Genomic DNA, 13,115 nt, shown 5'->3' with positions numbered 1-13,115 from the left:
ATATAATGAATAATAGAGATAGGCCATTTTGTACATATTCCAAGGGGAAACTTGATGCAAAGCATTATTTATTACTGTTCCATTGCATTTAATGGAAAAAGAGGACTTTGTGGCAAATAAATCAAGATTTTTATAGAAAATCCACAGCCTTTATCCTTGTACTCTCATACTTGGCAATTTGATGACTGCTAGATATAGGATTATTGCATGCAGTGCTAGCATTGATTTCCTTAAAACAAGTTTATAAATGTAGTTATTGGTTAAGACAAGTATAAATATGGCAAAAATCAAGTACACCTTTTAGGGTGCGCTCTACTTTAGTGACTCAACACGAGGAGTTTTGGAATTTACAGGTTACTTAGAACTTTTTGTAAAAAATAAACACTAGCACATCATAGAAAATCAAGTGAGTAATTTATGTTTCAAATTTTATAACAAAAATCTCTGTATTAAAGGCTGTGGATTTTCTATAAAAATCTTGATTTATTTGCCACAAAGTCCTCTTTTTCTATTAAATGCAATGAAACAGTAAAAAATAATGCTTTGCATCAAGTTTCCCCTTGGAACATGTACTAAATGGCCTATCTCTATTATTAAGGTCTTTCCTTTTTCTATAAGGAAAGACCTTACTGTATTTCTTCTGTTTATTATTATTCTTTTTCCGCCAAACTTTGACGAAGTTAGCAGCCTAAACCGTAAGACGTGTCGCTTTCATGTTCTCACTTTGTATCGGTGTCATGAATACCTATCCGGAACTCACCCTGTTAGTCGAAATATTTTGTCGGTTCGGAGTAATCCCTCCGAAACCAAAAAACCTTGTTATCGTTCCAACACCGTAACCGTAATAGATAGAAAAAAAACGAAGGGTGAAATTTGTTCAGGACCAGACCCCGGTTCTTCGTTACATTTGATTCGAAAAGATTCAACGACTCATTGGTAGGGTTATGCCCCTTTGAAAATTAACCGGTGTCGGTGGACCACCAAAACTCAGAAACCGTAAATCGTAGAGACCTAGGATCTTCACCATTCATCAACAATTCATGAGACTTTCAAAAATTCCTCAAGGTCAAATGTGTATGTTGACCTTGACCTTTGACCTAACACCTTGTTATCAGAACAACTCAAAAACCATTATACTTACAGAAGTTTTAAATAGTGGAAAATGTTTGGGTCATTACGGCACAACTTTGTTACATTTTGACCGAAGAGATTTGACCTTTTTTTAAGGGGCATAACACCTGTTTTAGGTTTCTGGAAAGACAAAATCATCTTTTACTATATAACCAAAGGTCCTAGACCCATGGGGTCTTCGGCAATGACATTGGGGACTAATGACCTTGACAAAGGTCAAAAGGTCAAAGGTCAAGGTCATGTCCCATATAGCGAATTTGGTGTTTTTAACCTTATTTAAAGGTTTTTCAGTGTGTTTTAAAGCTTTTCAATACATTCTACGTCTATTTGAACATGTATTTTACATTACAAAAGGAAAGACCTCTCAATTGTTCAAGAACAATTGACAGTTTAATTTATTATATCTTTAGTTTTGATACAATTGAGGTTTGAAAAATTCGTACAAAAATGGCTACAGAAGGGTACATAAACCTTAAAACCGTCATGTTCCTTTCCAAATAACTTGTCAAACATCGTTTATTTTTGTAAATTTTCTTGCATTCGTCCGCCATTGACCGATTTCTAAACTACGGATCTGAACCGGACCAGCTACATGTATGACAGAAATCCGTACTTTTACAATAATTACTACGGACGCACGGATGGAACAGCTGACAGAAGAATATTGATCCCAAAGGGGAAAATTACGCATTCCACACGCATTAAGAGACTTTTGGTTACATCTAATTGATTGGTGTATATAATTCCCTATATTTTTTATGGATTGTTTCAAACTATTGATTAAAGTTGCTTAACTCTGAGACTATTATACTAATATCAATATATTATGGCCCAGCTTAATAACTTTTATATTTTTTTATGAGAAACACTGAATTGCATACACAAGATAATTTTTAATTAAATTGTAATTGATATATTATAATTTCTTTACATTTTTTTAAATAAATTTTTTTTTTAGTGCTAGATATTTATTTGGTAGTTTCTCACAAGAACCTTAGTAAAACTTAAACAACTTTTAATTTCAAATGTTACTTTAATTGTAATTTTTTACTCATGAATTGAACAACATAAAAAGAACATTATTTACATATGGCCCTTTATACTATTGTAAAATCCAAACATTGTAGCGCACCGCGCGAATGAGCACTTCTCTTTCAAATCTCACCACTTCTCCCTATCAGTTTCAAAAAGAGAAGTCACTTCTCCCTATAATTCTGAAGTAGTGTGAGCCCTGCCTTATGATAGCTTGCACAATGAGAAGTACTACATATGCTACAAAAAATTTGTCATTTTTATGGTCAATTGATACTGAGTGATAAGATGTTTTGTCTAGATAGTGTTAATATTTTCCATCATTGTTGTTTTTATTAAGAAAGAACAAACAAAATTTGACTCTTATCCATTTGAGTTCATACTTTTTTTTTATTATTGTGAAAATTCTAACATTTTACAAATTAAATTTTCTTTTTAGCTCACCTGGCCCTAAGTGTGCTTTTCTCATCTCTTGGCATCTGTTGTCAGTCGTCGTCGTTAACTTTTACAAAAATCTTCTCCTCTGAAACTACTGGGCCAAATTTTACCAAACTTGGCCAAAATCATCAATGGGATATCTAGTTTAAAAATGTGTCTGGTGACCTACCCAACCAACCAAGATGACCACCATGGCTAAAAATAGAACATAGGGGTAAAATGTAGATTTTGGCTTATATCTCTGAAACCATAGCATTTAGATCAAATCTGACATGGGATAAAATTGTTTATCAGGTGAAGATCTATCTGCCCTGAAATTTTCAAATGAATCGGAAAACTGGTTGTTGGGTTGCTGCCCCTGAATTGGTAATTTTAAGGAAATTTTGCCGTTTTTGGTTATTATCTTGAATAGTATTATAGATAGAGAAAAACTGTAAACAGCAATAATGTACTGCAAAGAAAGACCTACAAATAAGTCAACATGATCAAAATGGTCAGATCCCTTAAGGAGTTATTGCCCTTTATAGTCAATTTTTAACAATTTTCATAAATTTTGTAAATTTTTACAATATATTTGAACTACTGGGCCAAGTTTATTATAGATAGAGATAATTAGATAATTGTAAGCAGCAAGAATGTTCAGTAAAGTAAGATCTACAAACACATCACCATCACCAAAACACAATTTTGTTCTTAAGGTTAATGGTGAACATTAGTCAATATTAGTCAATTCAAAATGATTTTTTTGAAATTTATTTCTATCAAATGAAAGCAATGGCCGAGACTGAAGAAAAATTAGTAGTAAATCTGCAGTATTTAGTTTATATCTCTTAAAGACACAAATGAGCAGTTGATATTGTATCTTGTCTAGATGCAAAAAGAGGGAAAATCAGTTTATCATCATATTTCTGGTCTTTTCTTAACAGTTTTACACTTGAAAAAGTAAGATTGATAACATCTCCTCACATATTGTAATGTAGACAATAACTTCTACTTGACTATTTTGACACTGCTTATAAGTTCTCCTCTCATATTGTAATGTAGACAATAACTTCTCCCTTTTTAAGTTTAAGGAAGGCAACAGTTTAAAGTTGCAAGGACTCCAAATGGTAAATTTCTCAGACTTGGCGAAGTAAAAACCAAAAACCAAAAGTTTTTGCAAAAGTACGAATAATTTTGGATTCATTTGTGGGATTCGTTCTGTTTATCAAATTGACTGGAAATCACCTGTTTTTATATTTTATTACCTTTAAAAGTGTTTAAATATAACAGATAATAGTTGCATTGGTTTAATTACGCATGAAATCAAAGACTCTTGAGATAAGTATACTGCATAGTTAACTAGACATTGTGTTACTCCGTAACAACCATGTTATTTTGACAACAGATACTTTTGATAAACTTCTTGACATTTACCAACAAGATTTGATATATTTATTTGTAGCGAATTAAGACTTATTGTATGTCTTATTTCTTTAATAGGGAAGAGCTGCAATAATTGTTAAACTTCCAGATAACATGCAGCAAATTTTGAGTAAACTTCACACATCTCTCAACGGCAAGGTTTGTTACTCTTATGTGTAATATTATATTACAGTATTACAAAAACGTACATGGGCTTTATTTAAACAAGCATTTTTAGATTGATCACTTGTATATGATATATATTTGCACCATTGTCACGACAACATAAAATTAAGAAAGGAAATGGGGTATGTGTCAAAGAGACAGCAATCCGACCATAGAGCAGACAACAGCAGAAGGTCACCTATAGGTCTATTCATTTGACTAAGGCTTTTTCTAGAATCAACACTTCCTGAATTTGTTGCTGAAATGGGCTCAACAAATTATATTCTAGTGTTTCCTTTGTGTGTCTAATAACATTAAGTTTCAAATAGTTAATTTACTGATTTCTGTTCACTAATAGAATAAGTTTTAAAACTTACTAGTAAACAGAAATCAGTAATTTTTTGTAATTTTTATTTACCTTTACTAGGATTTGAATCCCTGCTTGAAATCTGTTATGTACAACTTGCATGCAATTTTTTTTTCATTTTGAAAATAAGATTTTAGTCGTAGAATATACTTTAAAATATATCTAGAAATGCTTACTGTAAATTCAGAAATTATTGCGTGCATTTATTATTGTGATTTTGTCATTTTAAACTTAAATGCGATTTTAATTTTTATGATTTTGAGAAAAATCCTGCTTAATTCTGATAAAATATTACAAAATGTGAGTTTTAATTATTGTGTTTACAACTCTGTCGCATTATTTTTCATAATAATAAAAACCTCTTAATAATCTCTGAATTTACAGCATTATAATAAATGCTGTAAATTCAGAGATTATTAAGAGGTTTATTATTGTCATAATTGGATAATTTTGGAAAGATACATTAAAAAACTTCTTCATTTATTTCAAGCTATTTAAAACTGTCATTTTGCAAGATTATAGTTTCTAGAGTAATTATTATCCTACTTAGATATAGGAAGATGTGACATGAATGCCAATGAGACAACTCTCCATCCAAGTCACAATTGCAGGGGGATTAGTACAGTTATGCATAAAACCCAGGGGACATTTACATGTTATATTATGTAGTTAACATTTACTTTATATTTCAGCAAGAAAAAGTCAGCCACCAAATTGTAAAAAAGTATTATATGTTCATACTGTATATGTTTATAAGTATTGAAATTATAGTCACCAACTTAAACCTAAAAGTCTTAAACATACTCTCATATTGTAGTGGTTTTAAATGGTGGGGAAAATTGTATGTTTTGCAGATGTTATATACTTTCTTTTTTTTTCTTATAAGTCTCTAGAAGAGTTTAACAACCAGTTAAATATAATCTGTAGTCCAGAACATCTTGGAGTAATGCTGAAAAAACCAGACAAGAAAAAAGAAAGGTAATATATGCAAATGTAGAAAAATTAGAATAAATTGTACATTTGTAGGTGCACAAAGTTGAATTATAAGTTTTATTCAAAGTTTATTACACTAAGCAACTTACAATAAATTTAAATTGTTAAGAAAATCAAAGCTGACAGGGATTACACCATTTTAGGGGGTTCGTATAATGCTATGATGTCGTCATTGTTGTTGTCGTCAAAAGAAATTTGGTTTCCGGACAATAACTTTAGTTTAAGTGAATGGATCTCTCTGAAATTTTACAGAAAGGTTCAATACCACAAAAGGCAGGTTGAGATTGAATTTAGAGTTATGGTACCAACAGTTTAGGAATAAGGGGCCAACATCCAGCATTTTTGTAGTTTCAGGACAATAACTTGTGTGTAAGTGTATAGATTTCTCTGAAATTGTATTACAAGGTTCCATATCACAAAAGGAAGGCTAGAATTGAGTCTTGGGGGTAATTGCCCCAAACATGCAGGAATTAGGGGTAAAAAAGGGGCCAAAAACAAGCATTTTTCTAGTTTCTAGACAATAACTTGTGTCTCTATAAAATTGTACTACAAGGTTCATACTACAAAGAGAAGGCTTGAGTTTTGGGGTAATCGTTCCATAGTCAAAATTCAGACAGTATCAAGCTTCAATATTGTGCCCAAATTTGCCCCAACTGTTCAGGGTTCACCCTCTCTGGTCGTATCAGGCTGCATTCAGCGAAGCATTTTATTTAATTTTGATGAGAATTTTTTTTAAAGAACCAAGTATTTATCTTGTTTATCAAGAAATCATTTTCTTATTAGATGTTAAACGTGGTGTGGACTTTGCTAATTGTTGAATCCTTATGGTGAATAATTTCTGTTTTATTAAGTCTATTGTGGGTACTGTATAGAGGGTAATTTCGCGAGGTGTAAATTCTCGCTTTTTTTTTTTTGTGCATGGAACAAACTCGCCAAATAAATTTTTTATTGACATTTAAAGAAATTCAGACATAAATTATTTATTTTCTTAAGAAAAGAGTTTAAAGCATTGACTTTACAGTGTGTAGCATGTTACAACTTTTTATCACTTCATGCACTTCCAGTACTTTACTCAAGTTACTTGAGATTGTATATCAATCTAACTTTCAGTGGCAAAATAAGTGTTCTACTTCATAAGAACATGATAACTGAAAATGGTATCTGGCAAATGACAACATTGTTTACGTTCATATAATGGTTTAAGTTGTGTTGTGTCTGGTTGAGACAGCTAATCTTTCTGGTGCAATGTAAAGTATGATAATATGAGGAATCAAAAATGTTAATGATAAACAAAATAATTACAAACTGATATGTTTTAAAGAATTGTTTTCTTTTCCAGGCAGTTGGTGTTTAACCAGAGACAAGTTTTACTGGAACAATTAAAGTCTGAGACTGATCCTGCAGTGGCATTACATTTGTCATCAGTTATTTTAATCCATACATATACACAGAATATTGTCCATATTCCTGGAAAATGTGTTCCTCTACTCATAGAGTTTCTTAAATCACACATGGAGGCTGATAAATATGATTTACTACATAACCAGCAGGGTATCTATAATTCATTTTATTTTGTGGCATGTTACTGTGGATACATTTATTTTCATGGGTACCAATTTTCGTGGATTAAGGAAAACTTGTATGTTAGTGGATATATAATTTCATGGTTTTTCCGAGGTTTGCACACAAGCCTATAGTAAATTTGTCATTCGTTGAACATTTAATTCCATCATTTAACTATACCCACTAAGTCCACAAAAATTGGTATGCAAAGGATCAAAATGACTCCCCAGTATAATGGCTGTTTTTAGTTTGGAATCATTGTGTGGCTTGACAACTTCCATCTGGGGCTGCATAGCCACACAACTCCTCAGAAACTTTATGACAGAGTTCAACAAAAGAGGGACGAAAGATACCAAAGGGACAGTCAAACTCATAAATCTAAAACAAACTGACAACGCCATGGCTAAAAATGAAAAAGACAAACAGAAAAACAATAGTACACATGACACAACATAGAAAACTAAAGAATAAACAACACGAACCCCACCAAAAACTAGGGGTTATCTCAGGTGCTCCGGAAGGGTAAGCAGATCCTGCTCCACATGTGGCACCCGTCGTGTTGCTTATGTGATTACAAATCCGGTAAATAGTCTAATTCGATAGGTCACATTCATGAAAGGAACTGTAGTTACGACGTAAGGAACATATCCGATATCATTTGTGAAACGGTTATTCCATAACGGTCAACCAACTCGTGATGGCGTCCGTAAAATTTACGAAGGGATGATTTCAACTTCACCATTTGGAACTCTTGGTTTAATAGCTTCCTTGTGAGCAGTAACCCTCTATCAAGAAAATCATGATAGGAAACGCAAGCACGGGAATATCGTATCAATTGGGAGATATATACCCCGTATGCAGGTGCTGCTGGAATGTTGCTACTTAGAAATGGAAAGTTCACAATTGGAAAGCTGAAATCATCTCTTTTGTCGTAAAGTTTTGTTTTCAACCGACCCTCATTGTCAATTTCGAGATGTAAGTTGCATAACTGAATTCGTCTACAGGACACAAAGATTTGTACATGATACTTTGGTATGAGTAAATTTTTGGGGTTTCAATACCAAAACACAGACTTGGTTGTTTCTGGCAAGAGTATATTACACTTGGTTAATCCCAAATACTTAAAATTGGTTGACATAATTCAAACTTTGCTGTGTGTGATTTTTTTATTGTTCTGTTTTAAATCTTATGGAAACAAAGCTGACATCATTGAGCCTGTAACATTTATTTTGCAGAAGGTTAACAGCAATCATACATTCTGTTGTCGTAGGCAGCGTCAGAAGTTAATCCTACATTCTGATGTCGTAGGAAGCATCAGAGGTCAATCCTACATTCTGATGTCGAAGGAAGCATCAGAGGTCAATCCTACATTCTGATGTCGTAGGAAGCATCAGAGGTCAATCCTTCATTCTGTTGTTGTAGGCAGCATCAGAGGTCAATCTTACATTCTGATGTCGTAGGAAGCATCAGAGGTCAATCCTACATTCTGATGTCGTAGGAAGCATCAGAGGTCAATCCTACATTCTGATGTCGTAGGAAGCATCAGAGGTCAATCCTACATTCTGTTGTTGTAGGCAGCATCAGAGGTCAATCTTACATTCTGATGTCGTAGGAAGCATCAGAGGTCAATCCTACATTCTGATGTCGTAGGCAGCATCAGAGGTCAATCCTACATTCTGATGTCGTAGGAAGCATCAGAGGTCAATCCTACATTCTGTTGTTGTAGGCAGCATCAGAGGTCAATCTTACATTCTGTTGTCATAGGCAGCATCAGAGGTCAATCCTACATTCTGTTGTCGTAGGCAGCGTCAGAGGTGTAAACCTTAAGGTGTGAATCCTGTGGTTAATGTTGTTTTTAGACAGTAAGAACTTTTTCCAACCTTGCTTTAATTTTATGAAATGTGAATTGAAGCTATTTCAATTTTGGCCATGGTTATTCCCAATAGTTAGAATAAGATATTTTATTGCAATATGAAATATTATTTAAATCTCCATGACCAAAAAGAGCAATGAAATGACATTAAATTCAGATTATATACATGTGTATTCAGTTTATACAAAATATTTCAATCTTGATGCATCTTTGGACTCAGTTTTCAAAATGGTGAGTCCAAACAGATTTTCATAAGTCCAGTTCTCATTGACTTGTCTTATTGATAACCCTGTAATTTAGAGAACATTGAGGACCTTACATTTCATAAGGTTTTGCCAAATACAGCTAAGTTAATCTATTCCTTTGGACGAAAATCCTTGATATTTTGAACAATTCAAATTTTGTATACAGCAACTGTGACTTGATTGAATTTAGTGTTGCTCTCCACTTTTTTTCAGTTTATTTAAATTTTTCTTCCAATTGCAACTTGTTTTATCTTATATACATCCTTAATTTTTATTAAAATGTCCAAACTAACCTTTCATACTTTTTTTCTTTTGAAAAAACTTCTATTTTCATAATAATCAGTCATAAATTTAAATTAAAAAATGTTAATATGTATATATATGAAATTACAATATGTTTCCATGGGAGATAATTTTAAAATAGATCTTTTGATTATTTAGATCTTAATTTAAAAAGTTTTGAATTATGCATAGAACACCATTTTTAACATGATTTTTGTAGGAAAAATGGTTATTAATTTGGGGATGTACAATAACTTTAGTTAATGGATCTCTATGAATTTTACAGAAAGTTTCAATACCAGGCAGTGGCGGATCCAGAGGGGGTGTAGAGGGCGTCACCCCCCTTTGCTCGGGCTTTTTATTTTTTTTTGTAAAATGATTAATCAGACTAGACTTCATGAACTTTGCCATTTCCGTGTACTCTAGTATTTAATTTTTATGCGACAATAATTTACTCATAAAGGAGTCATAAAGATATTTTTCGCTGTGATTTACTGATTGTCAAAGTCATGTGATTTGCTATTTTGGAGTTGACCAGTGCGTCGAAAAAACATCAATCAGTCATTTTGAAATCCAAATTACAGTAACACATTGCTTAGGCTGAGGATGACAATCATGACATCTCCAAAGCAACATAGGATTGAGCAAGAACGTATTGACTTCTATTTCACTATTCCACCAAACAGAAGGTACGAACCATTTGATTTGAGGAGACAATCTGAGATATTTGAGAGAGAATAAAATGACTATGATTTTTGCCTTATATAAAAAAATTGACGGTACTGGATTGAAAGCAATAATCTTGTCCACTGTTTTTGCTATTAGAAATGAAAATTTCCAACAGAATTATTTATCATTAAATGAACATGATGAATAAAAATGGGCATATTTTTTTTATGGCAGGGGTTTGCATGTCTAACAGGAATGTCGCCGAACTGATATATCAAACACTTTTTTTCAAGACCAGACTGCAACCTGCCTGCTGGGTGTGGCCTTTATGTCTCCATTTGTTGACTGTCATTCATAAATTTGTTGTCATTTCAGATTCATTCGTAGCTTTTGGTTGATTTGGAAACCCTGCCTTCCCTTAATTTTGTTAGTTGAAACATATCAACCAAACATTTGGATAAAAATTGCTTCTTTGTCTTTTTTAACTGGTGTCCGTCGTATTTTAAATTTCATTGAATAGCTAGGCGTATATCTTATTTACAACAAGAAATCTGTGAGGTTATGATAACTTAACTTACAACAAAACGGGTAGAATTTTCCATGTCTGATTTTTTACTGACAAGTCCCACATCAAATTTATCAGTACATAGCTTTGGATCTATACTATTATTTTATGATAGGCAATTAATAAAGAGAATACAGCATCAAAAATGTTCAACCCTTACACTTTACAGCAACTACAAAATGTACACGCCCAACGACAGGAACCGTTAAAAAGTGCATATTATACGTATTTTTATATTTTTAACCCCAAAAAGGTCCCCAAAATATTTCGCCTCCATCCACTCAGCAATCTTTAAAAACTTCGCTCCCCCTTTCCAAAATCCTGGATCCGCCCCTGCCAGGTATTGCGTAATAGCAAGAAATCCTGTTTAACAAGTATCCCAAAGCTTTAAACAACTATCATGATACTGATCGAACATACTAATCACAGATCATTACAGCTGTACTTTAATATCAACCTATATGTAATCTATACCCTTTTACAAATTGTCAGCCCTGCTACTCTTACATATTTTTTTTAATTTTTTTTAGATTTGATAATGAAGATGATGAAAGTCCAGGGAAATGAAGAAAAGAAAGATGAGTTTTCAGCCTTGGAGTCAGAAGCTAAATTACAAATGGATGAAATAAAAAAAGTTGTGGTTATGGGAAAGAAATCTACAGTGGCAGAGACCTAAAATATATACAAAAAGACATCCAATACACTCAGATTTGAATTATTTGTATAATTGAAAATGATATAAAACAGATTTAAATTTATGTTCAATATAAATATCTTTTGTACATATTTGGTGAACAGGCTTTTCAAAAGTTACCATGGTTATTAACAATAGAATTTCAGTGATTTGAATGCCATGTCTACTCTGCATAAATAAAATTGTAAATATAAAATATCCTGTAAGAAGTTACTTTTAAGGTGAAATACCATCATTGATTTCCCCCTATAAGTCTCTGTTAAATTTGGACTTCTCAAAAAATTGTGCAGAAATTTATCTTTGTGTCAAATAAAGAAATACTTGGCATGAGTAAAGTTTAATTCTGTCCAGTACTATAGACAAAGTTTCACAAAACATTTCATTGCTTATGAGAAAAAAAAAGTCACCAGAACTTCTGGAAGTTAACCAATCAATTGTTCACCCCTTTTAACCTGGGTACAACCTTAAGTAACCATGCAACCTAAATATTATATAGAAACACAAAATAAATAAATAATGGTGCTTTGAAACACCCAATATATATATATATATGTGTTTATGACCCTAAATTTTTTTACTGCAATGAATTGCAGGATTAATTTCCTACAACTTGCAAATTTAATAAATACCACTAAAGGACCTCTTTTAACTTTTTAGGCCAATAAATAAAAATGATAGGGTAACTTTCATTCATCATTGAAAGAAATGTGATAATAAATGAGTAATTAAAGAATTCAAGCTCAATGAACTTTTCTCATTGTTGAAGGTTGAAGGGTGGCCTAAAATTGTTAATTTCTGTGTCATTTGGTCTCGTGTGGAGAGTTGTCTCATTGGCAATCATACCACATCTTCTTTATTATATTTCAATATAAAAGTTATCTTGACTCCATGGAGGTTTCTATAAGTTTTTACGTAAAACAAAAATTTACGCCACATTCCAGATAGGGACATAAAAAGCTTCCTTTTCAGTAATAATTTGTTGTTTCTACTCAGAAAAAGCTCTCTAAAACACTGAGTATGGATTGCTATGTCTGCTAATAACCATATTAGGCCAAACCAATTTAATTTCTTGATCATCCACACATAATTTTTACTAAACAGGAAAAAAATTAAATTTTATATTCCCGCTTCCCCTATCCCCAAAAAAATCATTTCTATTTCCTGCACTGTTATTTTTTATCATGTTTATGAACTTATTTACTTTAATGTACTACTGCAACAGTTTGTCATCGCAACTCCTCTCAAACCACACAACAGAATTTCACGAAACCTTTTCAGATAATAAGGACATACTATGTAGTTGTGCATATCGACGGAAAATTGCGATTCAATTAATTTTCTAGGAGTTACGTCCCTTTGAACTTATTTGCCTCACTATACCGAAGTGAGATTTTGTTTCTCCAGTGACAATATGAAGACGTGGGGTATGTAAGCGTGCTCACAAAGGTTCTTTAATTTTTTATGTGAACATTGAAAAGATATCAACAGTGTTTTCCTTCACCATGTTTTCCTTCACCATTCCTTACATTCCCTAGCAAAATCTTGCCGATTTTTGTTGTAATTGAATGCTTGTCATTTCGTAACCTGGTCGATTCGTAACTATGTTTTGTACCTGATGCAACTATATATATCTATAAAAATGGCACACACCCTAAAAAACACATAATTATTTTCAATTTTTTTAACATTTTTAC

At 32.5% G+C, this 13,115-nt stretch overlaps 1 protein-coding gene across 2 annotated transcripts in view; it reads left to right on the top strand.

Annotated features, from left to right (window-relative positions):
• The window catches only part of LOC139492253 (E3 UFM1-protein ligase 1-like), a 55,949-nt gene extending 44,201 nt beyond the window's left edge, over positions 1 to 11,748 (top strand). The window contains exons 14-17 of one of the 2 annotated variants that reach the window (XM_071280453.1): positions 4,084 to 4,164; positions 5,424 to 5,515; positions 6,870 to 7,081; positions 11,258 to 11,748. In XM_071280453.1, the coding sequence (XP_071136554.1) occupies positions 4,084 to 4,164; positions 5,424 to 5,515; positions 6,870 to 7,081; positions 11,258 to 11,403 (531 nt within the window). In that variant the 3' untranslated portion in view covers positions 11,404 to 11,748. Of the gene's footprint in view, positions 1 to 2,376; positions 2,777 to 4,083; positions 4,165 to 5,423; positions 5,516 to 6,869; positions 7,082 to 11,257 lie in introns of those variants that run through there. The other variant, XM_071280454.1, reaches the window with a different exon arrangement.
• The last annotated feature ends 1,367 nt before the right edge of the window (positions 11,749 to 13,115 follow it).

This window comes from Mytilus edulis, chromosome 10, assembly GCF_963676685.1.
Source record: "Mytilus edulis chromosome 10, xbMytEdul2.2, whole genome shotgun sequence".
Taxonomy (NCBI): domain Eukaryota; kingdom Metazoa; phylum Mollusca; class Bivalvia; order Mytilida; family Mytilidae; genus Mytilus; species Mytilus edulis.
The sequence above is the reverse complement of the archived record's forward strand: the minus strand, read 5'-3'. Positions and strand labels throughout refer to the sequence as shown.